General features: G+C 63.8%; 2 protein-coding genes, 13 non-coding genes and 2 pseudogenes across 15 annotated transcripts in view; all 17 read left to right on the plus strand.

Annotated features, from left to right (window-relative positions):
- Nucleotides 1–303: 303 nt before the first annotated feature.
- LOC135875267 (5S ribosomal RNA) lies at nt 304–413 on the plus strand (annotated as a pseudogene).
- A 1,111-nt stretch (nt 414–1,524) lies between these two features.
- Nucleotides 1,525–1,634, plus strand: LOC135875270 (5S ribosomal RNA; annotated as a pseudogene).
- Nucleotides 1,635–2,746: 1,112 nt separating this feature from the next.
- LOC135875379 (5S ribosomal RNA) lies at nt 2,747–2,865 on the plus strand. The gene has a single exon (XR_010561251.1). It is a non-coding gene; the product is annotated as a 5S ribosomal RNA (ribosomal RNA).
- Nucleotides 2,866–3,983: 1,118 nt separating this feature from the next.
- On the plus strand, nt 3,984–4,102 carry LOC135875380 (5S ribosomal RNA). The gene has a single exon (XR_010561252.1). It is a non-coding gene; the product is annotated as a 5S ribosomal RNA (ribosomal RNA).
- Nucleotides 4,103–5,220: 1,118 nt separating this feature from the next.
- On the plus strand, nt 5,221–5,339 carry LOC135875382 (5S ribosomal RNA). Its single transcript, XR_010561253.1, has one exon. It is a non-coding gene; the product is annotated as a 5S ribosomal RNA (ribosomal RNA).
- A 1,118-nt stretch (nt 5,340–6,457) lies between these two features.
- On the plus strand, nt 6,458–6,576 carry LOC135875383 (5S ribosomal RNA). The gene has a single exon (XR_010561254.1). It is a non-coding gene; the product is annotated as a 5S ribosomal RNA (ribosomal RNA).
- Nucleotides 6,577–7,694: 1,118 nt separating this feature from the next.
- LOC135875398 (5S ribosomal RNA) lies at nt 7,695–7,813 on the plus strand. Its single transcript, XR_010561268.1, has one exon. It is a non-coding gene; the product is annotated as a 5S ribosomal RNA (ribosomal RNA).
- A 1,118-nt stretch (nt 7,814–8,931) lies between these two features.
- LOC135875384 (5S ribosomal RNA) lies at nt 8,932–9,050 on the plus strand. The gene has a single exon (XR_010561255.1). It is a non-coding gene; the product is annotated as a 5S ribosomal RNA (ribosomal RNA).
- Nucleotides 9,051–10,165: 1,115 nt separating this feature from the next.
- On the plus strand, nt 10,166–10,284 carry LOC135875386 (5S ribosomal RNA). The gene has a single exon (XR_010561257.1). It is a non-coding gene; the product is annotated as a 5S ribosomal RNA (ribosomal RNA).
- A 1,118-nt stretch (nt 10,285–11,402) lies between these two features.
- LOC135875387 (5S ribosomal RNA) lies at nt 11,403–11,521 on the plus strand. The gene has a single exon (XR_010561258.1). It is a non-coding gene; the product is annotated as a 5S ribosomal RNA (ribosomal RNA).
- Nucleotides 11,522–12,639: 1,118 nt separating this feature from the next.
- LOC135875391 (5S ribosomal RNA) lies at nt 12,640–12,758 on the plus strand. The gene has a single exon (XR_010561262.1). It is a non-coding gene; the product is annotated as a 5S ribosomal RNA (ribosomal RNA).
- A 1,118-nt stretch (nt 12,759–13,876) lies between these two features.
- On the plus strand, nt 13,877–13,995 carry LOC135875392 (5S ribosomal RNA). The gene has a single exon (XR_010561263.1). It is a non-coding gene; the product is annotated as a 5S ribosomal RNA (ribosomal RNA).
- Nucleotides 13,996–15,113: 1,118 nt separating this feature from the next.
- On the plus strand, nt 15,114–15,232 carry LOC135875399 (5S ribosomal RNA). Its single transcript, XR_010561269.1, has one exon. It is a non-coding gene; the product is annotated as a 5S ribosomal RNA (ribosomal RNA).
- Nucleotides 15,233–16,349: 1,117 nt separating this feature from the next.
- Nucleotides 16,350–16,468, plus strand: LOC135875388 (5S ribosomal RNA). Its single transcript, XR_010561259.1, has one exon. It is a non-coding gene; the product is annotated as a 5S ribosomal RNA (ribosomal RNA).
- Nucleotides 16,469–17,586: 1,118 nt separating this feature from the next.
- LOC135875393 (5S ribosomal RNA) lies at nt 17,587–17,705 on the plus strand. The gene has a single exon (XR_010561264.1). It is a non-coding gene; the product is annotated as a 5S ribosomal RNA (ribosomal RNA).
- Nucleotides 17,706–19,630: 1,925 nt separating this feature from the next.
- The window catches only part of GLB1 (galactosidase beta 1), a 76,441-nt gene continuing 70,333 nt past the window's right edge, over nt 19,631–25,738 (plus strand). The window contains exon 1 of the mRNA XM_065398033.1: nt 19,631–19,762. Coding sequence (XP_065254105.1) covers nt 19,631–19,762 — 132 coding nt within the window. The remainder of the gene's footprint in view (nt 19,763–25,738) is intronic.
- Nucleotides 23,877–25,196, plus strand: TMPPE (transmembrane protein with metallophosphoesterase domain). The gene has a single exon (XM_065400172.1). The coding sequence runs from the start codon at nt 23,877–23,879 to the stop codon at nt 25,194–25,196; it is 1,320 nt and encodes a 439-aa protein (XP_065256244.1).

Raw genomic sequence — 25,738 nt, forward strand, 5'->3', positions numbered from 1 at the left:
GGGGGGCATCCGCGCCTGGGTGTGGCGGTGCGCGGGGTTTTGTGTGGTGTGGCGGGTTTGTGTGGGTCCCGTCTGAGGAGAGAGTGCGTGGGGGTGGGGAGGAGGCTTAGGCGTGGTGTGTGCGGGCCAGGGGTCGGGGTCCGCGGATCGTCGTGCGGGGCGGGAGCGTTGGTGTGGCGAGGGAGGGGTGCGAGGCCGGAGGCTGTTGTCGCGTGCGTTGCGCCGGCGGGGAGGAGGGAATCGGCAGAACGGAGCAAGCAGGGCTCGTCTGCGGGCTTGCTTAAAGGCAGGCAAAGCGGCAGCATCTACGGCCATACCACCCTGAACACGCCCGATCTCGTCTGATCTCGGAAGCTAAGCAGGGTCGGGCCTGGTTAGTACTTGGATGGGAGACATACTGGGTGCTGTAGGCTTTTTGCCTGCCCTCGCCACGCTCCCTGCCGCTCCCCGCCTGCAGGTCTCCCTCGGGCACGCGCTTTTGCCGCCTCCTCCTGGCTTGCTTCCGCTAAGGTCTCCCAGGCCCTCGCCGCCTCGCCCACCGCTGCCGAGGGCGAGGGCTTTGGGCACCCGGCCCCGTGGCCCGTTTCTTTTTTTTACCAGCCGGTGCTCTTGCCCCCCGTCGGCAGCAGGTGTGGGTGGGAGGCCAGCTGGCCGCAGCGGCGGCAGGCGCCCCAAGGCCTGCCTGCGCTCGCGCTCCCTGCCAGCCGCTTCAGCTCCGCCGCTGGGAGCGGGAGGCTGGGAGAAAGGAAAGCCGCAAGGCGCAGCCCGGGCCTTTGGGGGTGGCTGCTTTAGGGAAGCCCTTTGGCAGCACGCCTCCTTGGCAGCTGGCCCTTTAAACGTGGGAGGAGAGAGAGGCAGCTGCTGCCCTAAGGTGGCCCTTTTGCCCGGGAAGGCTGCCTGCGGGCCTGGAGCAGTCCCTGCCTCGGCTCGGGGCCAGTAAGTGGGAAGATGGGTGCTGGTCGCCTCTGGGCTGATCCCCCTGAGGAGGAGGAGGAGGAGGAGGAGGAAGAGGGAGGCGGAGGCGGTGGGCCATCCTGCGTCCCCCGGGGCCTTGCGAAGCGGGAGACGGGGCAGGGCGCGGGCGAGGCCTCTGGGCCGCGCGTCCCGGGTTTCCCGGAGCGAGCAAAAGGCAGGCCAAGTGCGGGAGGGCGTCGCCAGGGAGGCGTGAGGTGTGGCGAGCAGCAGGAGGTGTGAGCAGAGCAGAGCGGCAGCGGGTGTGCGGGGGGGCAGCCGCGCCTGGGTGTGGCGGTGCGCGGGGTTTTGTGTGGTGTGGCGGGTTTGTGTGGGTCCCGTCTGAGGAGAGAGTGCGTGGGGGTGGGGAGGAGGCTTAGGCGTGGTGTGTGCGGGCCAGGGGTCGGGGTCCGCGGATCGTCGTGCGGGGCGGGAGCGTTGGTGTGGCGAGGGAGGGGTGCGAGGCCGGAGGCTGTTGTCGCGTGCGTTGCGCCGGCGGGGAGGAGGGAATCGGCAGAACGGAGCAAGCAGGGCTCGTCTGCGGGCTTGCTTAAAGGCAGGCAAAGCGGCAGCGTCTACGGCCATACCACCCTGAACACGTCCGATCTCGTCTGATCTCAGAAGCTAAGCAGGGTCGGGCCTGGTTAGTACTTGGATGGGAGACATACTGGGTGCTGTAGGCTTTTTGCCTGCCCTCGCCACGCTCCCTGCCGCTCCCCGCCTGCAGGTCTCCCTCGGGCACGCGCTTTTGCCGCCTCCTCCTGGCTTGCTTCCGCTAAGGTCTCCCAGGCCCTCGCCGCCTCGCCCACCGCTGCCGAGGGCGAGGGCTTTAGGCACCCGGCCCCGTGGCCCGTTTCTTTTTTTTACCAGCCGGTGCTCTTGCCCCCCGTCGGCAGCAGGTGTGGGTGGGAGGCCAGCTGGCCGCAGCGGCGGCAGGCGCCCCAAGGCCTGCCTGCGCTCGCGCTCCCTGCCAGCCGCTTCAGCTCCGCCGCTGGGAGCGGGAGGCTGGGAGAAAGGAAAGCCGCAAGGCGCAGCCCGGGCCTTTGGGGGTGGCTGCTTTAGGGAAGCCCTTTGGCAGCACGCCTCCTTGGCAGCTGGCCCTTTAAACGTGGGAGGAGAGAGAGGCAGCTGCTGCCCTAAGGTGGCCCTTTTGTCCGGGAAGGCTGCCTGCGGGCCTGGAGCAGTCCCTGCCTCGGCTCGGGGCCAGTAAGTGGGAAGATGGGTGCTGGTCGCCTCTGGGCTGATCCCCCTGAGGAGGAGGAGGAGGAGGAAGAGGGAGGCGGAGGCGGTGGGCCATCCTGCGTCCCCCGGGGCCTTGCGAAGCGGGAGACGGGGCAGGGCGCGGGCGAGGCCTCCGGGCCGCGCGTCCCGGGTTTCCCGGAGCGAGCAAAAGGCAGGCCAAGTGCGGGAGGGCGTCGCCAGGGAGGCGTGAGGTGTGGCGAGCAGCAGGAGGTGTGAGCAGAGCAGAGCGGCAGCGGGTGTGCGGGGGGGCATCCGCGCCTGGGTGTGGCGGTGCGCGGGGTTTTGTGTGGTGTGGCGGGTTTGTGTGGGTCCCGTCTGAGGAGAGAGTGCGTGGAGGTGGGGAGGAGGCTTAGGCGTGGTGTGTGCGGGCCAGGGGTCGGGGTCCGCGGATCGTCGTGCGGGGCGGGAGCGTTGGTGTGGCGAGGGAGGGGTGCGAGGCCGGAGGCTGTTGTCGCGTGCGTTGCGCCGGCGGGGAGGAGGGAATCGGCAGAACGGAGCAAGCAGGGCTCGTCTGCGGGCTTGCTTAAAGGCAGGCAAAGCGGCAGGTAACAGCGTCTACGGCCATACCACCCTGAACACGCCCGATCTCGTCTGATCTCGGAAGCTAAGCAGGGTCGGGCCTGGTTAGTACTTGGATGGGAGACCTCCTGGGAATACTGGGTGCTGTAGGCTTTTTGCCTGCCCTCGCCACGCTCCCTGCCGCTCCCCGCCTGCAGGTCTCCCTCGGGCACGCGCTTTTGCCGCCTCCTCCTGGCTTGCTTCCGCTAAGGTCTCCCAGGCCCTCGCCGCCTCGCCCACCGCTGCCGAGGGCGAGGGCTTTGGGCACCCGGCCCCGTGGCCCGTTTCTTTTTTTTACCAGCCGGTGCTCTTGCCCCCCGTCGGCAGCAGGTGTGGGTGGGAGGCCAGCTGGCCGCAGCGGCGGCAGGCGCCCCAAGGCCTGCCTGCGCTCGCGCTCCCTGCCAGCCGCTTCAGCTCCGCCGCTGGGAGCGGGAGGCTGGGAGAAAGGAAAGCCGCAAGGCGCAGCCCGGGCCTTTGGGGGTGGCTGCTTTAGGGAAGCCCTTTGGCAGCACGCCTCCTTGGCAGCTGGCCCTTTAAACGTGGGAGGAGAGAGAGGCAGCTGCTGCCCTAAGGTGGCCCTTTTGCCCGGGAAGGCTGCCTGCGGGCCTGGAGCAGTCCCTGCCTCGGCTCGGGGCCAGTAAGTGGGAAGATGGGTGCTGGTCGCCTCTGGGCTGATCCCCCTGAGGAGGAGGAGGAGGAGGAGGAGGAAGAGGGAGGCGGAGGCGGTGGGCCATCCTGCGTCCCCCGGGGCCTTGCGAAGCGGGAGACGGGGCAGGGCGCGGGCGAGGCCTCCGGGCCGCGCGTCCCGGGTTTCCCGGAGCGAGCAAAAGGCAGGCCAAGTGCGGGAGGGCGTCGCCAGGGAGGCGTGAGGTGTGGCGAGCAGCAGGAGGTGTGAGCAGAGCAGAGCGGCAGCGGGTGTGCGGGGGGGCATCCGCGCCTGGGTGTGGCGGTGCGCGGGGTTTTGTGTGGTGTGGCGGGTTTGTGTGGGTCCCGTCTGAGGAGAGAGTGCGTGGGGGTGGGGAGGAGGCTTAGGCGTGGTGTGTGCGGGCCAGGGGTCGGGGTCCGCGGATCGTCGTGCGGGGCGGGAGCGTTGGTGTGGCGAGGGAGGGGTGCGAGGCCGGAGGCTGTTGTCGCGTGCGTTGCGCCGGCGGGGAGGACGGAATTGGCAGAACGGAGCAAGCAGGGCTCGTCTGCGGGCTTGCTTAAAGGCAGGCAAAGCGGCAGGCAACAGCGTCTACGGCCATACCACCCTGAACACGCCCGATCTCGTCTGATCTCGGAAGCTAAGCAGGGTCGGGCCTGGTTAGTACTTGGATGGGAGACCTCCTGGGAATACTGGGTGCTGTAGGCTTTTTGCCTGCCCTCGCCACGCTCCCTGCCGCTCCCCGCCTGCAGGTCTCCCTCGGGCACGCGCTTTTGCCGCCTCCTCCTGGCTTGCTTCCGCTAAGGTCTCCCAGGCCCTCGCCGCCTCGCCCACCGCTGCCGAGGGCGAGGGCTTTGGGCACCCGGCCCCGTGGCGCGTTTCTTTTTTTTACCAGCCGGTGCTCTTGCCCCCCGTCGGCAGCAGGTGTGGGTGGGAGGCCAGCTGGCCGCAGCGGCGGCAGGCGCCCCAAGGCCTGCCTGCGCTCGCGCTCCCTGCCAGCCGCTTCAGCTCCGCCGCTGGGAGCGGGAGGCTGGGAGAAAGGAAAGCCGCAAGGCGCAGCCTGGGCCTTTGGGGGTGGCTGCTTTAGGGAAGCCCTTTGGCAGCACGCCTCCTTGGCAGCTGGCCCTTTAAACGTGGGAGGAGAGAGAGGCAGCTGCTGCCCTAAGGTGGCCCTTTTGCCCGGGAAGGCTGCCTGCGGGCCTGGAGCAGTCCCTGCCTCGGCTCGGGGCCAGTAAGTGGGAAGATGGGTGCTGGTCGCCTCTGGGCTGATCCCCCTGAGGAGGAGGAGGAGGAGGAGGAGGAAGAGGGAGGCGGAGGCGGTGGGCCATCCTGCGTCCCCCGGGGCCTTGCGAAGCGGGAGACGGGGCAGGGCGCGGGCGAGGCCTCCGGGCCGCGCGTCCCGGGTTTCCCGGAGCGAGCAAAAGGCAGGCCAAGTGCGGGAGGGCGTCGCCAGGGAGGCGTGAGGTGTGGCGAGCAGCAGGAGGTGTGAGCAGAGCAGAGCGGCAGCGGGTGTGCGGGGGGGCATCCGCGCCTGGGTGTGGCGGTGCGCGGGGTTTTGTGTGGTGTGGCGGGTTTGTGTGGGTCCCGTCTGAGGAGAGAGTGCGTGGGGGTGGGGAGGAGGCTTAGGCGTGGTGTGTGCGGGCCAGGGGTCGGGGTCCGCGGATCGTCGTGCGGGGCGGGAGCGTTGGTGTGGCGAGGGAGGGGTGCGAGGCCGGAGGCTGTTGTCGCGTGCGTTGCGCCGGCGGGGAGGAGGGAATCGGCAGAACGGAGCAAGCAGGGCTCGTCTGCGGGCTTGCTTAAAGGCAGGCAAAGCGGCAGGCAACAGCGTCTACGGCCATACCACCCTGAACACGCCCGATCTCGTCTGATCTCGGAAGCTAAGCAGGGTCGGGCCTGGTTAGTACTTGGATGGGAGACCTCCTGGGAATACTGGGTGCTGTAGGCTTTTTGCCTGCCCTCGCCACGCTCCCTGCCGCTCCCCGCCTGCAGGTCTCCCTCGGGCACGCGCTTTTGCCGCCTCCTCCTGGCTTGCTTCCGCTAAGGTCTCCCAGGCCCTCGCCGCCTCGCCCACCGCTGCCGAGGGCGAGGGCTTTGGGCACCCGGCCCCGTGGCCCGTTTCTTTTTTTTACCAGCCGGTGCTCTTGCCCCCCGTCGGCAGCAGGTGTGGGTGGGAGGCCAGCTGGCCGCAGCGGCGGCAGGCGCCCCAAGGCCTGCCTGCGCTCGCGCTCCCTGCCAGCCGCTTCAGCTCCGCCGCTGGGAGCGGGAGGCTGGGAGAAAGGAAAGCCGCAAGGCGCAGCCTGGGCCTTTGGGGGTGGCTGCTTTAGGGAAGCCCTTTGGCAGCACGCCTCCTTGGCAGCTGGCCCTTTAAACGTGGGAGGAGAGAGAGGCAGCTGCTGCCCTAAGGTGGCCCTTTTGCCCGGGAAGGCTGCCTGCGGGCCTGGAGCAGTCCCTGCCTCGGCTCGGGGCCAGTAAGTGGGAAGATGGGTGCTGGTCGCCTCTGGGCTGATCCCCCTGAGGAGGAGGAGGAGGAGGAGGAGGAAGAGGGAGGCGGAGGCGGTGGGCCATCCTGCGTCCCCCGGGGCCTTGCGAAGCGGGAGACGGGGCAGGGCGCGGGCGAGGCCTCCGGGCCGCGCGTCCCGGGTTTCCCGGAGCGAGCAAAAGGCAGGCCAAGTGCGGGAGGGCGTCGCCAGGGAGGCGTGAGGTGTGGCGAGCAGCAGGAGGTGTGAGCAGAGCAGAGCGGCAGCGGGTGTGCGGGGGGGCATCCGCGCCTGGGTGTGGCGGTGCGCGGGGTTTTGTGTGGTGTGGCGGGTTTGTGTGGGTCCCGTCTGAGGAGAGAGTGCGTGGGGGTGGGGAGGAGGCTTAGGCGTGGTGTGTGCGGGCCAGGGGTCGGGGTCCGCGGATCGTCGTGCGGGGCGGGAGCGTTGGTGTGGCGAGGGAGGGGTGCGAGGCCGGAGGCTGTTGTCGCGTGCGTTGCGCCGGCGGGGAGGAGGGAATCGGCAGAACGGAGCAAGCAGGGCTCGTCTGCGGGCTTGCTTAAAGGCAGGCAAAGCGGCAGGCAACAGCGTCTACGGCCATACCACCCTGAACACGCCCGATCTCGTCTGATCTCGGAAGCTAAGCAGGGTCGGGCCTGGTTAGTACTTGGATGGGAGACCTCCTGGGAATACTGGGTGCTGTAGGCTTTTTGCCTGCCCTCGCCACGCTCCCTGCCGCTCCCCGCCTGCAGGTCTCCCTCGGGCACGCGCTTTTGCCGCCTCCTCCTGGCTTGCTTCCGCTAAGGTCTCCCAGGCCCTCGCCGCCTCGCCCACCGCTGCCGAGGGCGAGGGCTTTGGGCACCCGGCCCCGTGGCCCGTTTCTTTTTTTTACCAGCCGGTGCTCTTGCCCCCCGTCGGCAGCAGGTGTGGGTGGGAGGCCAGCTGGCCGCAGCGGCGGCAGGCGCCCCAAGGCCTGCCTGCGCTCGCGCTCCCTGCCAGCCGCTTCAGCTCCGCCGCTGGGAGCGGGAGGCTGGGAGAAAGGAAAGCCGCAAGGCGCAGCCCGGGCCTTTGGGGGTGGCTGCTTTAGGGAAGCCCTTTGGCAGCACGCCTCCTTGGCAGCTGGCCCTTTAAACGTGGGAGGAGAGAGAGGCAGCTGCTGCCCTAAGGTGGCCCTTTTGCCCGGGAAGGCTGCCTGCGGGCCTGGAGCAGTCCCTGCCTCGGCTCGGGGCCAGTAAGTGGGAAGATGGGTGCTGGTCGCCTCTGGGCTGATCCCCCTGAGGAGGAGGAGGAGGAGGAGGAGGAAGAGGGAGGCGGAGGCGGTGGGCCATCCTGCGTCCCCCGGGGCCTTGCGAAGCGGGAGACGGGGCAGGGCGCGGGCGAGGCCTCCGGGCCGCGCGTCCCGGGTTTCCCGGAGCGAGCAAAAGGCAGGCCAAGTGCGGGAGGGCGTCGCCAGGGAGGCGTGAGGTGTGGCGAGCAGCAGGAGGTGTGAGCAGAGCAGAGCGGCAGCGGGTGTGCGGGGGGGCAGCCGCGCCTGGGTGTGGCGGTGCGCGGGGTTTTGTGTGGTGTGGCGGGTTTGTGTGGGTCCCGTCTGAGGAGAGAGTGCGTGGGGGTGGGGAGGAGGCTTAGGCGTGGTGTGTGCGGGCCAGGGGTCGGGGTCCGCGGATCGTCGTGCGGGGCGGGAGCGTTGGTGTGGCGAGGGAGGGGTGCGAGGCCGGAGGCTGTTGTCGCGTGCGTTGCGCCGGCGGGGAGGAGGGAATCGGCAGAACGGAGCAAGCAGGGCTCGTCTGCGGGCTTGCTTAAAGGCAGGCAAAGCGGCAGGCAACAGCATCTACGGCCATACCACCCTGAACACGCCCGATCTCGTCTGATCTCGGAAGCTAAGCAGGGTCGGGCCTGGTTAGTACTTGGATGGGAGACCTCCTGGGAATACTGGGTGCTGTAGGCTTTTTGCCTGCCCTCGCCACGCTCCCTGCCGCTCCCCGCCTGCAGGTCTCCCTCGGGCACGCGCTTTTGCCGCCTCCTCCTGGCTTGCTTCCGCTAAGGTCTCCCAGGCCCTCGCCGCCTCGCCCACCGCTGCCGAGGGCGAGGGCTTTGGGCACCCGGCCCCGTGGCCCGTTTCTTTTTTTTACCAGCCGGTGCTCTTGCCCCCCGTCGGCAGCAGGTGTGGGTGGGAGGCCAGCTGGCCGCAGCGGCGGCAGGCGCCCCAAGGCCTGCCTGCGCTCGCGCTCCCTGCCAGCCGCTTCAGCTCCGCCGCTGGGAGCGGGAGGCTGGGAGAAAGGAAAGCCGCAAGGCGCAGCCCGGGCCTTTGGGGGTGGCTGCTTTAGGGAAGCCCTTTGGCAGCACGCCTCCTTGGCAGCTGGCCCTTTAAACGTGGGAGGAGAGAGAGGCAGCTGCTGCCCTAAGGTGGCCCTTTTGCCCGGGAAGGCTGCCTGCGGGCCTGGAGCAGTCCCTGCCTCGGCTCGGGGCCAGTAAGTGGGAAGATGGGTGCTGGTCGCCTCTGGGCTGATCCCCCTGAGGAGGAGGAGGAGGAGGAGGAGGAAGAGGGAGGCGGAGGCGGTGGGCCATCCTGCGTCCCCCGGGGCCTTGCGAAGCGGGAGACGGGGCAGGGCGCGGGCGAGGCCTCCGGGCCGCGCGTCCCGGGTTTCCCGGAGCGAGCAAAAGGCAGGCCAAGTGCGGGAGGGCGTCGCCAGGGAGGCGTGAGGTGTGGCGAGCAGCAGGAGGTGTGAGCAGAGCAGAGCGGCAGCGGGTGTGCGGGGGGGCAGCCGCGCCTGGGTGTGGCGGTGCGCGGGGTTTTGTGTGGTGTGGCGGGTTTGTGTGGGTCCCGTCTGAGGAGAGAGTGCGTGGGGGTGGGGAGGAGGCTTAGGCGTGGTGTGTGCGGGCCAGGGGTCGGGGTCCGCGGATCGTCGTGCGGGGCGGGAGCGTTGGTGTGGCGAGGGAGGGGTGCGAGGCCGGAGGCTGTTGTCGCGTGCGTTGCGCCGGCGGGGAGGAGGGAATCGGCAGAACGGAGCAAGCAGGGCTCGTCTGCGGGCTTGCTTAAAGGCAGGCAAAGCGGCAGGCAACAGCGTCTACGGCCATACCACCCTGAACACGCCCGATCTCGTCTGATCTCGGAAGCTAAGCAGGGTCGGGCCTGGTTAGTACTTGGATGGGAGACCTCCTGGGAATACTGGGTGCTGTAGGCTTTTTGCCTGCCCTCGCCACGCTCCCTGCCGCTCCCCGCCTGCAGGTCTCCCTCGGGCACGCGCTTTTGCCGCCTCCTCCTGGCTTGCTTCCGCTAAGGTCTCCCAGGCCCTCGCCGCCTCGCCCACCGCTGCCGAGGGCGAGGGCTTTGGGCACCCGGCCCCGTGGCCCGTTTCTTTTTTTTACCAGCCGGTGCTCTTGCCCCCCGTCGGCAGCAGGTGTGGGTGGGAGGCCAGCTGGCCGCAGCGGCGGCAGGCGCCCCAAGGCCTGCCTGCGCTCGCGCTCCCTGCCAGCCGCTTCAGCTCCGCCGCTGGGAGCGGGAGGCTGGGAGAAAGGAAAGCCGCAAGGCGCAGCCCGGGCCTTTGGGGGTGGCTGCTTTAGGGAAGCCCTTTGGCAGCACGCCTCCTTGGCAGCTGGCCCTTTAAACGTGGGAGGAGAGAGAGGCAGCTGCTGCCCTAAGGTGGCCCTTTTGCCCGGGAAGGCTGCCTGCGGGCCTGGAGCAGTCCCTGCCTCGGCTCGGGGCCAGTAAGTGGGAAGATGGGTGCTGGTCGCCTCTGGGCTGATCCCCCTGAGGAGGAGGAGGAGGAGGAGGAAGAGGGAGGTGGAGGCGGTGGGCCATCCTGCGTCCCCCGGGGCCTTGCGAAGCGGGAGACGGGGCAGGGCGCGGGCGAGGCCTCCGGGCCGCGCGTCCCGGGTTTCCCGGAGCGAGCAAAAGGCAGGCCAAGTGCGGGAGGGCGTCGCCAGGGAGGCGTGAGGTGTGGCGAGCAGCAGGAGGTGTGAGCAGAGCAGAGCGGCAGCGGGTGTGCGGGGGGGCAGCCGCGCCTGGGTGTGGCGGTGCGCGGGGTTTTGTGTGGTGTGGCGGGTTTGTGTGGGTCCCGTCTGAGGAGAGAGTGCGTGGGGGTGGGGAGGAGGCTTAGGCGTGGTGTGTGCGGGCCAGGGGTCGGGGTCCGCGGATCGTCGTGCGGGGCGGGAGCGTTGGTGTGGCGAGGGAGGGGTGCGAGGCCGGAGGCTGTTGTCGCGTGCGTTGCGCCGGCGGGGAGGAGGGAATCGGCAGAACGGAGCAAGCAGGGCTCGTCTGCGGGCTTGCTTAAAGGCAGGCAAAGCGGCAGGCAACAGCGTCTACGGCCATACCACCCTGAACACGCCCGATCTCGTCTGATCTCGGAAGCTAAGCAGGGTCGGGCCTGGTTAGTACTTGGATGGGAGACCTCCTGGGAATACTGGGTGCTGTAGGCTTTTTGCCTGCCCTCGCCACGCTCCCTGCCGCTCCCCGCCTGCAGGTCTCCCTCGGGCACGCGCTTTTGCCGCCTCCTCCTGGCTTGCTTCCGCTAAGGTCTCCCAGGCCCTCGCCGCCTCGCCCACCGCTGCCGAGGGCGAGGGCTTTGGGCACCCGGCCCCGTGGCCCGTTTCTTTTTTTTACCAGCCGGTGCTCTTGCCCCCCGTCGGCAGCAGGTGTGGGTGGGAGGCCAGCTGGCCGCAGCGGCGGCAGGCGCCCCAAGGCCTGCCTGCGCTCGCGCTCCCTGCCAGCCGCTTCAGCTCCGCCGCTGGGAGCGGGAGGCTGGGAGAAAGGAAAGCCGCAAGGCGCAGCCCGGGCCTTTGGGGGTGGCTGCTTTAGGGAAGCCCTTTGGCAGCACGCCTCCTTGGCAGCTGGCCCTTTAAACGTGGGAGGAGAGAGAGGCAGCTGCTGCCCTAAGGTGGCCCTTTTGCCCGGGAAGGCTGCCTGCGGGCCTGGAGCAGTCCCTGCCTCGGCTCGGGGCCAGTAAGTGGGAAGATGGGTGCTGGTCGCCTCTGGGCTGATCCCCCTGAGGAGGAGGAGGAGGAGGAGGAGGAAGAGGGAGGCGGAGGCGGTGGGCCATCCTGCGTCCCCCGGGGCCTTGCGAAGCGGGAGACGGGGCAGGGCGCGGGCGAGGCCTCCGGGCCGCGCGTCCCGGGTTTCCCGGAGCGAGCAAAAGGCAGGCCAAGTGCGGGAGGGCGTCGCCAGGGAGGCGTGAGGTGTGGCGAGCAGCAGGAGGTGTGAACAGAGCAGAGCGGCAGCGGGTGTGCGGGGGGGCAGCCGCGCCTGGGTGTGGCGGTGCGCGGGGTTTTGTGTGGTGTGGCGGGTTTGTGTGGGTCCCGTCTGAGGAGAGAGTGCGTGGGGGTGGGGAGGAGGCTTAGGCGTGGTGTGTGCGGGCCAGGGGTCGGGGTCCGCGGATCGTCGTGCGGGGCGGGAGCGTTGGTGTGGGGAGGGAGGGGTGCGAGGCCGGAGGCTGTTGTCGCGTGCGTTGCGCCGGCGGGGAGGAGGGAATCGGCAGAACGGAGCAAGCAGGGCTCGTCTGCGGGCTTGCTTAAAGGCAGGCAAAGCGGCAGGCAACAGCGTCTACGGCCATACCACCCTGAACACGCCCGATCTCGTCTGATCTCGGAAGCTAAGCAGGGTCGGGCCTGGTTAGTACTTGGATGGGAGACCTCCTGGGAATACTGGGTGCTGTAGGCTTTTTGCCTGCCCTCGCCACGCTCCCTGCCGCTCCCCGCCTGCAGGTCTCCCTCGGGCACGCGCTTTTGCCGCCTCCTCCTGGCTTGCTTCCGCTAAGGTCTCCCAGGCCCTCGCCGCCTCGCCCACCGCTGCCGAGGGCGAGGGCTTTGGGCACCCGGCCCCGTGGCCCGTTTCTTTTTTTTACCAGCCGGTGCTCTTGCCCCCCGTCGGCAGCAGGTGTGGGTGGGAGGCCAGCTGGCCGCAGCGGCGGCAGGCGCCCCAAGGCCTGCCTGCGCTCGCGCTCCCTGCCAGCCGCTTCAGCTCCGCCGCTGGGAGCGGGAGGCTGGGAGAAAGGAAAGCCGCAAGGCGCAGCCCGGGCCTTTGGGGGTGGCTGCTTTAGGGAAGCCCTTTGGCAGCACGCCTCCTTGGCAGCTGGCCCTTTAAACGTGGGAGGAGAGAGAGGCAGCTGCTGCCCTAAGGTGGCCCTTTTGCCCGGGAAGGCTGCCTGCGGGCCTGGAGCAGTCCCTGCCTCGGCTCGGGGCCAGTAAGTGGGAAGATGGGTGCTGGTCGCCTCTGGGCTGATCCCCCTGAGGAGGAGGAGGAGGAGGAGGAGGAAGAGGGAGGCGGAGGCGGTGGGCTATCCTGCGTCCCCCGGGGCCTTGCGAAGCGGGAGACGGGGCAGGGCGCGGGCGAGGCCTCCGGGCCGCGCGTCCCGGGTTTCCCGGAGCGAGCAAAAGGCAGGCCAAGTGCGGGAGGGCGTCGCCAGGGAGGCGTGAGGTGTGGCGAGCAGCAGGAGGTGTGAGCAGAGCAGAGCGGCAGCGGGTGTGCGGGGGGGCAGCCGCGCCTGGGTGTGGCGGTGCGCGGGGTTTTGTGTGGTGTGGCGGGTTTGTGTGGGTCCCGTCTGAGGAGAGAGTGCGTGGGGGTGGGGCGGAGGCTTAGGCGTGGTGTGTGCGGGCCAGGGGTCGGGGTCCGCGGATCATCGTGCGGGGCGGGAGCGTTGGTGTGGCGAGGGAGGGGTGCGAGGCCGGAGGCTGTTGTCGCGTGCGTTGCGCCGGCGGGGAGGAGGGAATCGGCAGAACGGAGCAAGCCGGGCTCGTCTGCGGGCTTGCTTAAAGGCAGGCAAAGCAGCAGGCAACAGTGTCTACGGCCATACCACCCTGAACACGCCTGATCTCGTCTGATCTCGGAAGCTAAGCAGGGTCGGGCCTGGTTAGTACTTGGATGGGAGACCTCCTGGGAATACTGGGTGCTGTAGGCTTTTTGCCTGCCCTCGCCACGCTCCCTGCCGCTCCCCGCCTGCAGGTCTCCCTCGGGCACGCGCTTTTGCCGCCTCCTCCTGGCTTGCTTCCGCTAAGGTCTCCCAGGCCCTCGCCGCCTCGCCCACCGCTGCCGAGGGCGAGGGCTTTGGGCACCCGGCCCCGTGGCCCGTTTCTTTTTTTTACCAGCCGGTGCTCTTGCCCCCCGTCGGCAGCAGGTGTGGGTGGGAGGCCAGCTGGCCGCAGCGGCGGCAGGCGCCCCAAGGCATGCCTGCGCTCGCGCTCCCTGCCAGCCGCTTCAGCTCCGCCGCTGGGAGCGGGAGGCTGGGAGAAAGGAAAGCCGCAAGGCGCAGCCCGGGCCTTTGGGGGTGGCTGCTTTAGGGAAGCCCTTTGGCAGCACGCCTCCTTGGCAGCTGGCCCTTTAAACGTGGGAGGAGAGAGAGGCAGCTGCTGCCCTAAGGTGGCCCTTTTGCCCGGGAAGGCTGCCTGCGGGCCTGGAGCAGTCCCTGCCTCGGCTCGGGGCCAGTAAGTGGGAAGATGGGTGCTGGTCGCCTCTGGGCTGATCCCCCTGAGGAGGAGGAGGAGGAGGAGGAGGAAGAGGGAGGCGGAGGCGGTGGGCCATCCTGCGTCCCCCGGGGCCTTGCGAAGCGGGAGACGGGGCAGGGCGCGGGCGAGGCCTCCGGGCCGCGCGTCCCGGGTTTCCCGGAGCGAGCAAAAGGCAGGCCAAGTGCGGGAGGGCGTCGCCAGGGAGGCGTGAGGTGTGGCGAGCAGCAGGAGGTGTGAGCAGAGCAGAGCGGCAGCGGGTGTGCGGGGGGGCAGCCGCGCCTGGGTGTGGCGGTGCGCGGGGTTTTGTGTGGTGTGGCGGGTTTGTGTGGGTCCCGTCTGAGGAGAGAGTGCGTGGGGGTGGGGCGGAGGCTTAGGCGTGGTGTGTGCGGGCCAGGGGTCGGGGTCCGCGGATCATCGTGCGGGGCGGGAGCGTTGGTGTGGCGAGGGAGGGGTGCGAGGCCGGAGGCTGTTGTCGCGTGCGTTGCGCCGGCGGGGAGGAGGGAATCGGCAGAACGGAGCAAGCCGGGCTCGTCTGCGGGCTTGCTTAAAGGCAGGCAAAGCGGCAGGCAACAGTGTCTACGGCCATACCACCCTGAACACGCCTGATCTCGTCTGATCTCGGAAGCTAAGCAGGGTCGGGCCTGGTTAGTACTTGGATGGGAGACCTCCTGGGAATACTGGGTGCTGTAGGCTTTTTGCCTGCCCTCGCCACGCTCCCTGCCGCTCCCCGCCTGCAGGTCTCCCTCGGGCACGCGCTTTTGCCGCCTCCTCCTGGCTTGCTTCCGCTAAGGTCTCCCAGGCCCTCGCCGCCTCGCCCACCGCTGCCGAGGGCGAGGGCTTTGGGCACCCGGCCCCGTGGCCCGTTTCTTTTTTTTACCAGCCGGTGCTCTTGCCCCCCGTCGGCAGCAGGTGTGGGTGGGAGGCCAGCTGGCCGCAGCGGCGGCAGGCGCCCCAAGGCCTGCCTGCGCTCGCGCTCCCTGCCAGCCGCTTCAGCTCCGCCGCTGGGAGCGGGAGGCTGGGAGAAAGGAAAGCCGCAAGGCGCAGCCCGGGCCTTTGGGGGTGGCTGCTTTAGGGAAGCCCTTTGGCAGCACGCCTCCTTGGCAGCTGGCCCTTTAAACGTGGGAGGAGAGAGAGGCAGCTGCTGCCCTAAGGTGGCCCTTTTGCCCGGGAAGGCTGCCTGCGGGCCTGGAGCAGTCCCTGCCTCGGCTCGGGGCCAGTAAGTGGGAAGATGGGTGCTGGTCGCCTCTGGGCTGATCCCCCTGAGGAGGAGGAGGAGGAGGAGGAGGAAGAGGGAGGCGGAGGCGGTGGGCCATCCTGCGTCCCCCGGGGCCTTGCGAAGCGGGAGACGGGGCAGGGCGCGGGCGAGGCCTCCGGGCCGCGCGTCCCGGGTTTCCCGGAGCGAGCAAAAGGCAGGCCAAGTGCGGGAGGGCGTCGCCAGGGAGGCGTGAGGTGTGGCGAGCAGCAGGAGGTGTGAGCAGAGCAGAGCGGCAGCGGGTGTGCGGGGGGGCAGCCGCGCCTGGGTGTGGCGGTGCGCGGGGTTTTGTGTGGTGTGGCGGGTTTGTGTGGGTCCCGTCTGAGGAGAGAGTGCGTGGGGGTGGGGAGGAGGCTTAGGCGTGGTGTGTGCGGGCCAGGGGTCGGGGTCCGCGGATCGTCGTGCGGGGCGGGAGCGTTGGTGTGGCGAGGGAGGGGTGCGAGGCCGGAGGCTGTTGTCGCGTGCGTTGCGCCGGCGGGGAGGAGGGAATCGGCAGAACGGAGCAAGCAGGGCTCGTCTGCGGGCTTGCTTAAAGGCAGGCAAAGCGGCAGGCAACAGCATCTACGGCCATACCACCCTGAACACGCCCGATCTCGTCTGATCTCGGAAGCTAAGCAGGGTCGGGCCTGGTTAGTACTTGGATGGGAGACCTCCTGGGAATACTGGGTGCTGTAGGCTTTTTGCCTGCCCTCGCCACGCTCCCTGCCGCTCCCCGCCTGCAGGTCTCCCTCGGGCACGCGCTTTTGCCGCCTCCTCCTGGCTTGCTTCCGCTAAGGTCTCCCAGGCCCTCGCCGCCTCGCCCACCGCTGCCGAGGGCGAGGGCTTTGGGCACCCGCCCCGTGGCGCGTTTCTTTTTTTTACCAGCCGGTGCTCTTGCCCCCCGTCGGCAGCAGGTGTGGGTGGGAGGCCAGCTGGCCGCAGCGGCGGCAGGCGCCCCAAGGCCTGCCTGCGCTCGCGCTCCCTGCCAGCCGCTTCAGCTCCGCCGCTGGGAGCGGGAGGCTGGGAGAAAGGAAAGCCGCAAGGCGCAGCCCGGGCCTTTGGGGGTGGCTGCTTTAGGGAAGCCCTTTGGCAGCACGCCTCCTTGGCAGCTGGCCCTTTAAACGTGGGAGGAGAGAGAGGCAGCTGCTGCCCTAAGGTGGCCCTTTTGCCCGGGAAGGCTGCCTGCGGGCCTGGAGCAGTCCCTGCCTCGGCTCGGGGCCAGTAAGTGGGAAGATGGGTGCTGGTCGCCTCTGGGCTGATCCCCCTGAGGAGGAGGAGGAGGAGGAGGAGGAAGAGGGAGGCGGAGGCGGTGGGCCATCCTGCGTCCCCCGGGGCCTTGCGAAGCGGGAGACGGGGCAGGGCGCGGGCGAGGCCTCCGGGCCGCGCGTCCCGGGTTTCCCGGAGCGAGCAAAAGGCAGGCCAAGTGCGGGAGGGCGTCGCCAGGGAGGCGTGAGGTGTGGCGAGCAGCAGGAGGTGTGAACAGAGCAGAGCGGCAGCGGGTGTGCGGGGGGGCAGCCGCGCCTGGGTGTGGCGGTGCGCGGGGTTTTGTGTGGTGTGGCGGGTTTGTGTGGGTCCCGTCTGAGGAGAGAGTGCGTGGGGGTGGGGAGGAGGCTTAGGCGTGGTGTGTGCGGGCCAGGGGTCGGGGTCCGCGGATCGTCGTGCGGGGCGGGAGCGTTGGTGTGGCGAGGGAGGGGTGCGAGGCCGGAGGCTGTTGTCGCGTGCGTTGCGCCGGCGGGGAGGAGGGAATCGGCAGAACGGAGCAAGCAGGGCTCGTCTGCGGGCTTGCTTAAAGGCAGGCAAAGCGGCAGGCAACAGCGTCTACGGCCATACCACCCTGAACACGCCCGATCTCGTCTGATCTCGGAAGCTAAGCAGGGTCGGGCCTGGTTAGTACTTGGATGGGAGACCTCCTGGGAATACTGGGTGCTGTAGGCTTTTTGCCTGCCCTCGCCACGCTCCCTGCCGCTCCCCGCCTGCAGGTCTCCCTCGGGCACGCGCTTTTGCCGCCTCCTCCTGGCTTGCTTCCGCTAAGGTCTCCCAGGCCCTCGCCGCCTCGCCCACCGCTGCCGAGGGCGAGGGCTTTGGGCACCCGGCCCCGTGGCCCGTTTCTTTTTTTTACCAGCCGGTGCTCTTGCCCCCCGTCGGCAGCAGGTGTGGGTGGGAGGCCAGCTGGCCGCAGCGGCGGCAGGCGCCCCAAGGCCTGCCTGCGCTCGCGCTCCCTGCCAGCCGCTTCAGCTCCGCCGCTGGGAGCGGGAGGCTGGGAGAAAGGAAAGCCGCAAGGCGCAGCCCGGGCCTTTGGGGGTGGCTGCTTTAGGGAAGCCCTTTGGCAGCACGCCTCCTTGGCAGCTGGCCCTTTAAACGTGGGAGGAGAGAGAGGCAGCTGCTGCCCTAAGGTGGCCCTTTTGCCCGGGAAGGCTGCCTGCGGGCCTGGAGCAGTCCCTGCCTCGGCTCGGGGCCAGTAAGTGGGAAGATGGGTGCTGGTCGCCTCTGGGCTGATCCCCCTGAGGAGGAGGAGGAGGAGGAGGAGGAAGAGGGAGGCGGAGGCGGTGGGCTATCCTGCGTCCCCCGGGGCCTTGCGAAGCGGGAGACGGGGCAGGGCGCGGGCGAGGCCTCCGGGCCGCGCGTCCCGGGTTTCCCGGAGCGAGCAAAAGGCAGGCCAAGTGCGGGAGGGCGTCGCCAGGGAGGCGTGAGGTGTGGCGAGCAGCAGGAGGTGTGAGCAGAGCAGAGCGGCAGCGGGTGTGCGGGGGGGCAGCCGCGCCTGGGTGTGGCGGTGCGCGGGGTTTTGTGTGGTGTGGCGGGTTTGTGTGGGTCCCGTCTGAGGAGAGAGTGCGTGGGGGTGGGGCGGAGGCTTAGGCGTGGTGTGTGCGGGCCAGGGGTCGGGGTCCGCGGATCATCGTGCGGGGCGGGAGCGTTGGTGTGGCGAGGGAGGGGTGCGAGGCCGGAGGCTGTTGTCGCGTGCGTTGCGCCGGCGGGGAGGAGGGAATCGGCAGAACGGAGCAAGCCGGGCTCGTCTGCGGGCTTGCTTAAAGGCAGGCAAAGCAGCAGGCAACAGTGTCTACGGCCATACCACCCTGAACACGCCTGATCTCGTCTGATCTCGGAAGCTAAGCAGGGTCGGGCCTGGTTAGTACTTGGATGGGAGACCTCCTGGGAATACTGGGTGCTGTAGGCTTTTTGCCTGCCCTCGCCACGCTCCCTGCCGCTCCCCGCCTGCAGGTCTCCCTCGGGCACGCGCTTTTGCCGCCTCCTCCTGGCTTGCTTCCGCTAAGGTCTCCCAGGCCCTCGCCGCCTCGCCCACCGCTGCCGAGGGCGAGGGCTTTGGGCACCCGGCCCCGTGGCCCGTTTCTTTTTTTTACCAGCCGGTGCTCTTGCCCCCCGTCGGCAGCAGGTGTGGGTGGGAGGCCAGCTGGCCGCAGCGGCGGCAGGCGCCCCAAGGCCTGCCTGTGCTCGCGCTCCCTGCCAGCCGCTTCAGCTCCGCCGCTGGGAGCGGGAGGCTGGGAGAAAGGAAAGCCGCAAGGCGCAGCCCGGGCCTTTGGGGGTGGCTGCTTTAGGGAAGCCCTTTGGCAGCACGCCTCCTTGGCAGCTGGCCCTTTAAACGTGGGAGGAGAGAGAGGCAGCTGCTGCCCTAAGGGGGCCCTTTTGCCCGGGAAGGCTGCCTGCGGGCCTGGAGCAGTCCCTGCCTCGGCTCGGGGCCAGTAAGTGGGAAGATGGGTGCTGGTCGCCTCTGGGCTGATCCCCCTGAGGAGGAGGAGGAGGAGGAGGAAGAGGGAGGCGGAGGCGGTGGGCCATCCTGCGTCCCCCGGGGCCTTGCGAAGCGGGAGACGGGGCAGGGCGCGGGCGAGGCCTCCGGGCCGCGCGTCCCGGGTTTCCCGGAGCGAGCAAAAGGCAGGCCAAGTGCGGGAGGGCGTCGCCAGGGAGGCGTGAGGTGTGGCGAGCAGCAGGAGGTGTGAGCAGAGCAGAGCGGCAGCGGGTGTGCGGGGGGGCAGCCGCGCCTGGGTGTGGCGGTGCGCGGGGTTTTGTGTGGTGGGTGGGTGTGGCGGGTGCAGCGGGTGTGCGGGGGGCAGCTGCGTCCTGGGCGGTGCGTTGCGACCAGGGCCGGCTTTTGCACGTGCGAGGCCCGATTCTGCGGTCCGTGTCTGCGGCGGCACTTCGGCGGCGGGGGAGGGGGGTCCGCTCCATGTGTTCCGCGGCACAGAAGAACCCCCCGCCGCCGAAATGCTGCCGAAGACCCCGGAGCGCCCCCTATCCCCGCGACCGAAGACCCCGGAGCGGAAACCCTCCCCCTCCGCCGCCGCCCCTGAAATGCCTCCGGAGCGGACCACCACCGGGTGAGAGCCTAAGGTACGGGGCCCTCTTAGGCACGGGCGCGGGGCCCTCTTACCCACGGGGCCCGATTCCGGGGAATTGCAGGAATCGGCCTAAAGCCGGCCGTGGTTGCGCCACGCCTGGGGGTGGCTGTGCGCGGGGTTTTGTGTGGTGGGTGGGTTTGGCGGATTTGTGAGTGTCCCGTCTCAGGAGAGAGTGTTTGGGGTGGAAGGCGGGGGCAATGGTGTATTGTGTGGGGATAGGGAGGAGGCTTAGGTGCGGTGTGGTGCATTTGATGCTCAGAAGCAAAGTAGTATCAGGCCTGGTTAGTATTTGGATGGGAAACTGGCTAGAAACATTCCAGAGCTTGGAATTGTCGCCTAGTTGCTCTGTTTTATACCTAGGCTGGAGACGATCTGGGTTTCCCGGGTGTTGTACCCTTTACTGTCAGTGTTTAAAATTAATTAGTCTTTTCTTTATTTCTGTTTACTTTTGCTTTCTTTCTTGGCTGGAAAGGGAGGGCTTTAGCAATACCTGTTATGGGACGGGAAGCGAGGCCTTTGTTTGAAACGTGGTTCTGTGTGCTACTCCCGCTTTCATCTCCCTGCGATAAGTAGCTGCAGCTCCCCCTGGGCTGGGGGCGAGGGCGGCCCTATTGGAAAAACCTGGGAGGTGATGATGGGCCCGCCCCGTGCTGTGCGTGCGGACCGGGGCGTTGAAGTCCTGCGCTGTGTGCGCGGCGGGGAGCTGGGGGGGGGAAGCTGTAAGACCATCAGCTGACTCCGTAGAGTCATGAGACGCGGCTCGGGCGGGTGCGGCGGTCACAGCGGGCGGTGTCTCCTGCAGCTCGGGCCGGCCATGCTTCGCCTTCTGCTCCGAGCGGCCGGGCTGCTAGCGCTGCTTCCCGTGGGGCTCCGGGCAGCTGTAAGTGTTTCCCCGGGGAGCGAGCGCGGAGAGCTGCCTTGCTGGGGGCTCCCCTCCCTGGCTGGGCTCATGCGGAAGTGGGGAATGGCCTGCGGCGTCCTCTTGCGCTGGGGCAGGTGGAGGGATCCCTGCGGGCCCCGAGCTCCCCTAAGGGCGTCAGTGACTGTGCAGGGATCATGTGCGGGGGGAAAGCACCCACTGGGGAGGAACTTGGGGCCCCCATCCTCTCCCATTTCATTTTATTTACACACATTGCAAATATGGAGGCGGGGATGGGGGGTGACTGGGGTCTCGGTACAGTTGTCTTCCCTCATTCCCTTCTCAGGGCTGACTCCCAGGAGGTGGGGTGCATGAGTTGGATGCATAGCAAGCACTCATGCTGTCTGCACTGTTCTCTGTGCACAGATTCAATGTTATACCTGGTGGGCTGGGTAGAGGGTGCAAAGCATGTGGAGCAGGGTAGTCCAGGGGCAACCACATCTGTGTTTTCAGCTGTATTTTCCGAGGACAGGTGTGTCTGTCTCTTCCCGCTTCTCAAGCTGTGCTAATGTGCAAAGGGGCTCTCTAACTCTCCAATAAGGACCTGATGCCTGAGGAGATTGCAGGAGCCTACTGCTCCTTTATTCAGCTTGGTTGGTGGACGGGACAGATGCAGGTTACTTGGCTACACTGGCAATTCACAGCGCTGCACTTGCTGTGCTCAGGGGTGTGAAAAAACACCCCCCCTGAGTGCAGCGAGTGCAGCGCTGTAAAGTGCCAGTGTAATCAGCGCCTGCAGCGCTGCACGCTCCCCCCGTCGGAGAGGTGGAGTACTTGCAGCGCTGCGAGACAGCTCGCAGTGCTGGCGGCGCAACTACACTTGCGCTTCACAGCGCTGCCTGTGAATCCGCGAGTGTAGCCAAGGCCTTTGGCCTTGTCTACACTGCCACTTTACAGCGCTGCAACTTTCTCGCTCAGTGGTGTGAAAAAACACCCCACTGAGCACTGCAAGTTTCAGTGCTGTAAAGTGGCAATGTAGACAGTGCACCAGTGCTGGGAGCTACTCCCCTCATGGGAGTGGCTTTTTTTTTTTTTTTTTTTCCCCCCCAGCACTGGGTGCTGTGATTACACAGCCATGTTAAAGTGCTGCCACGGCAGCGCTTTAGCATTGCTAGTGAAGACATATCCTTAAATACTGTTACCTTTCTTAGTAGAATCCTGCCCACTTTCCTCCCCGCTTGGTTATGGAGCTTTGATTCTGACTTTTTTTGAGGTCATGTTTACAATTTTTCTTCTTACAGCAAACAGATTTTGTACTACCTGGCTTAGTGAGACACTTAGGGTATGTCTACACTGGCAAGTTTCTGCACAACAAGTTAGCCCATTTTTATTAAAGGGCTGGTATTAAACTGATGTTGCGTGTCCACCCTGTGCTCCTTGTGATGGTGGAGCACATCCACATTAACAGCTCTTGCAACTGCAAAGAGAGCAGTGCATTGTGGTAACTATTCCACTGTGCAACTGGTCCATGGGGTGCTTTGGGAATGGTTTGCAATGCCTCATGGGGCAGGCACAGCGTCACATGATGCAGGTTTCCAGATCCCGTTGTTCCATGGACATCTTACTGCATTGCCAGTTGCTTTTCAACTGAAGGGAGGCGTGGGCAGAGTGTTTGATAGGGAGGGTGTGTGTGTACAGAGGTGGGGGGAGAGCGTGTCAGCAGACAGCGGCAGGAAGCAACCAGTCTTGAGGCAGGGAGAAACCCCGATATCAGCCTCCGCCTCCCTCCCCAGCTCGGGAGGGGCGCAGGTCTCCAGCGGAGTTCAAAACAGTGAACAGAGCAGCCACAACGCTTCCGGAGGCCAATTGATTGCTTTGTGCGCTGTAATGTGTTTACATTGCTAATACAGTGCTGGAGCCTCTGAGCCTTAAGGCTTACAATTCTCGTCAAGGTGGTTTTTTTTTTTTTTTTTTTTGCAGCGCTGCAACTGAGGACTTTCTGCATACAAAGTGGCGTGTTTACACCTTGGGAGTTCCACTGCAGAAAGCTGCTTCGCTGCGTAGTAACTTGCCAGTGTAGACAAGGCCTTAGTTTTGCTCATTGCTTTCTGAACTCTCATCCACAATAGAGAGAAAATCCAGGATATCCTGAAAGCCATGAATTGTCATTTAAAAAAGCCCCCAGCCTCTTGATAGGCCTATTTTTAGCCTTTATTATTCAGAATCTATCTTGACAAGTTATACATTAGATGACTTTAGGTCTTTAATTGTCTTGAATTTGTTTTTGTGCTGTTCTGCACTTGTCAGGGCTCTGGCACCATCAGACAACGCACCAGGTAGAAAACATTAATTTCCTAGCGTGGGCTGAGAACGGGGAAGTGTATCTGTCTTTTCTCTGCCATTTTTAATGTGCTTTATCATGCTACTTGCTCTTTCTATATAGATTTGCATCAGATTGCATCCAATGTTACACAGTCTTGCTAAAGGCCTATATGAGTTGCAATATTTAGGCTTAAGGCCTGAGTGAAGAGTACTGTGGGAGTTCTAATGCAGCATTTCCTCTGGGTTTGTGCGTTTGAAGTAAATCCTTAGCATTATTTTAATAGTCATCTGTTTTAATGTTGTATACATATTCTAAAGAATGTTAACACACAGTAAAAAGCAGAGTAACTCCATGGGGAGTTTTGGTTTAAACTGACAGCAGCTCGTAACACAGTACCTGGTCTTTTTAATTATTTTGAAAAAGCAAACACAGTTTTAAATTTTAAATCAGTATCGTGGCCTCTTGGCTTAAAAATAAAAGGCGGGGGGGGGCGGGGAGACAGAATGATGTCAGAATGCATATAAAAGGGGTTTATTGAGGCTGCAGGGTATAGACAAGGATGGTCTAGCTCAGGGGTTCTCAAACTGGGGGTTGGGACCCCTCAGGGGGTTGCGAGGTTATTACATGAGGGGTCGTGAGCTGTCAGCCTCCACCCCAAACCCCACTTTGCCTCCAGCATTTATAATTCAGAGGCTTGCTATGTGAAAGGGGTCACCAGTACAAAAGTTTGAGAACCACTGGTCTAGGCCTCAATGGTTCTTTAGCTCCCAGACCAAAACTCAGATTGATACAGAGTCTCCATAAATCCTGGCCTAGAATATGCAGGTGTGGAAGGGACTGAATATATATACACTAAATATATAATATTCCTTTAAACTAGCTTTCAAAATTCTGCTTACCATAATGAGTAAACTTATCATCTTGAGAAGTGCAGGCCTGTATATTTTTCAGCCTGGGCTGGCAAATGTTCACAACAACTTTACCAGGCTGCCTTAAAGGGATTTTTGTGCATGTGCATGTCTCATTTTTTTCCCCTATGGTTCCTCTGAAGAGCAGCAATAAGGGGTGAGATGTGGGAAGTGGTTTGCATGCTTTATGTTTGTGCTCCAGTGATCCTGAATGGATGAAGGCTGGAATTGAATAATTGATGGCTATGTCATTATTCTGAGGTGAATGTAGACACCATCATAGGTCAATGATTTTTTTCTTGGGTTCTTGAGACCGCAACATTATGTACCAGGGACACCTACTATCATGTAATGGTGTAGTGTTGGAATGGAGATGGTGTTGTGCGAGGGAAGCAGATTAGGTAGTGAGTGCAAAGTGTTAACCTATAGCTGTGTTTCTTCGACGGAGTAAGCAGGGTCTGGTAATATTTTATTAGTTATTGGAAAGTAGTCATCACTGTATGATTTGTGAGACAATATCCCAAAATTGTGAGGAGAATTCTTATTACTGGTTTAGCATTCACAGGTTTTTGTGATAACTTATCGATGGGAGACTATAGAGATCAGGACTGTGTTGTCAGAGTTCTAGATAATTTTTATTCTAAGTTAATAAACCTTCTATAGCTATCCTTGATAGTGATAGTAGTGTCTCCACCGACCTTGGTGTCCTGGGCGGTGGGTGCCAAATAATACCTCTCTCTGTTTTCTAGACTGGGCAGGGGAGATTGTACGTCTTAATATCAAAAAGCTGATGCTGGTTCCTGGTTGCAGGCCAAGTTGACCAAGAAGTCCCTTCACAACCACATTCTAACCTACTGGAAACTCATATAAAACAGGAAGGTGCAGGGACTTTCAGTCGGTAGAGATGATTTCCTTCAAGCAATTGCCACTTGAAGCAAAGGCTGCAGTGGCTGCTGGAGTTGTCTTCTTCTCCATGATGATATCCCGGACCTTCCTGGCAGAGCAACTTGAGTTTGGCACACGGAGGTGGCTGCGGAGATTACAGATGGCATTGTTTGTTAATGCGCTGATGCTCATAGGTTCTCTTTACATCTGGAGATGTATAGTGACCACATTCTACAGGCTTTCAGCTGCTAACTCCTATTGTTTCATGCCATGGAAAATAGCTGTGCTAATGTTTCTAGGTTTGGCACACTCTAGCTTTTTTACATTGCTGTTTCTTGTTGCAGAAGAGCCCTATTTCTTTTCCTTAGCTTCTTACACATGTCTAGGAGCCTATATAATCCTTATTTTCTTTCTCTTCACTCTGGGCTCTGTAGAGCAAGTTTATAAACTCTTGGTCAGCAGAGGTGTTAAGACAAGTGGTATCAATAAGAGTAATAAAGCTGTCATGAAACCTGTTTTGGTTGTTATGGTGACAGTTGCACTGACTGCTGTTGGGTTGTTGAATGCTTCCCAGCCTCCTGCAGTGACCTCAGTGGTGATTCCTCTTCACAAACTGCCTTTGTCCATGGACGGCCTGAAGGTGGTGTTGCTATCAGATATTCATCTGGGACCCACTGTAGGGAAGACTAAACTTGCAATGGTTGTGCAGATGGTCAAAGCTTTAAAACCCGATATCACTGTGATTGTAGGTGATCTGTCAGATTCTGAAGTGATGGCCATCCGACCTGCTGTCGAACCTCTTAGTGAGCTTAATTCCCCATTGGGAAATTTTTTTGTCACTGGAAACCATGAGTATTATACTTCTGATGTCAACAGCTGGTTTGAATTACTGAAGTCATTTAACATTCATCCACTCCACAATGAGAATGTGAAGATCTCTTCTCCAAGGAGCAGCAATGATTGGTTCTGTCTGGCTGGGGTTGATGATATTGAGGCTCAGGTGTGGCGCTATTCTGGGCATGGCATGGATTTAAAAAAAGCCCTAGTTGACTGCAGTGCTGATCATGCAATAGTACTTCTGGCTCATCAACCACTGGCTGCAAAATGGGCTCTCCAAGATCGGCCAGACATAAATTTGATCCTTTCTGGCCACACTCACGGTGGGCAAATATTCCCTCTGAATGCTGGTGCCTATTTGCTGAATCCCTTCTTTGTTGGCTTGTATAAAGTTGGGCAGAGCACTTTCGTATATGTCAGCCCGGGGACTATGTATTATGGAATTCCAATGAGGCTGGGCAGCAGAGCTGAAATAACGGAGATCATCCTGCGCTCTCCCTGAATGGTCTGCCAGCTTACAAATTCTGTCTCCTCTATCAGCCAGTAGAACTGACGGTTTGAGTCACAAGTCCCCAAGCCAAGTCCATCCCTGATGTAACTCCGGGGAAGTCAGTGAAGTTAGAAGAGTGATGGACTTGGTTCTGTAAGTCTGATTCTGCTCTTTGTGCAGAAAGCACTACTTCTTCTGCCACATAGTAAGCTTATCAAACACCCATCGCAGATGAGTGGAAGTGATGAACTCATCTGATTGATTTATTATTTGTGCTATTGATATGTTGCATTTTAAAGATATCACCATGAGATCAGTGTTTGGTTTTAAATGTGCTTACTGTGTATGTTTAATATCTGTAATCGGTCATTAGTTCACATTCCATTTTTCACTTGTTTGTTGGCATCTGATGGAGTGCCACCTAACTCATGATGACGTACAGTTCACCCACTGAGAAGTGTGGTGAAACTGTGGATGCAAATTTTGCAGAGTACTCTACAAAGTCTTCATTGAGGTCTATCGAGTCCTACTATGGGAAATGAATGGGGTATTTG

The sequence above is a fragment of the Emys orbicularis genome, chromosome 2, assembly GCF_028017835.1.
Source record: "Emys orbicularis isolate rEmyOrb1 chromosome 2, rEmyOrb1.hap1, whole genome shotgun sequence".
NCBI lineage: Eukaryota > Metazoa > Chordata > Testudines > Emydidae > Emys > Emys orbicularis.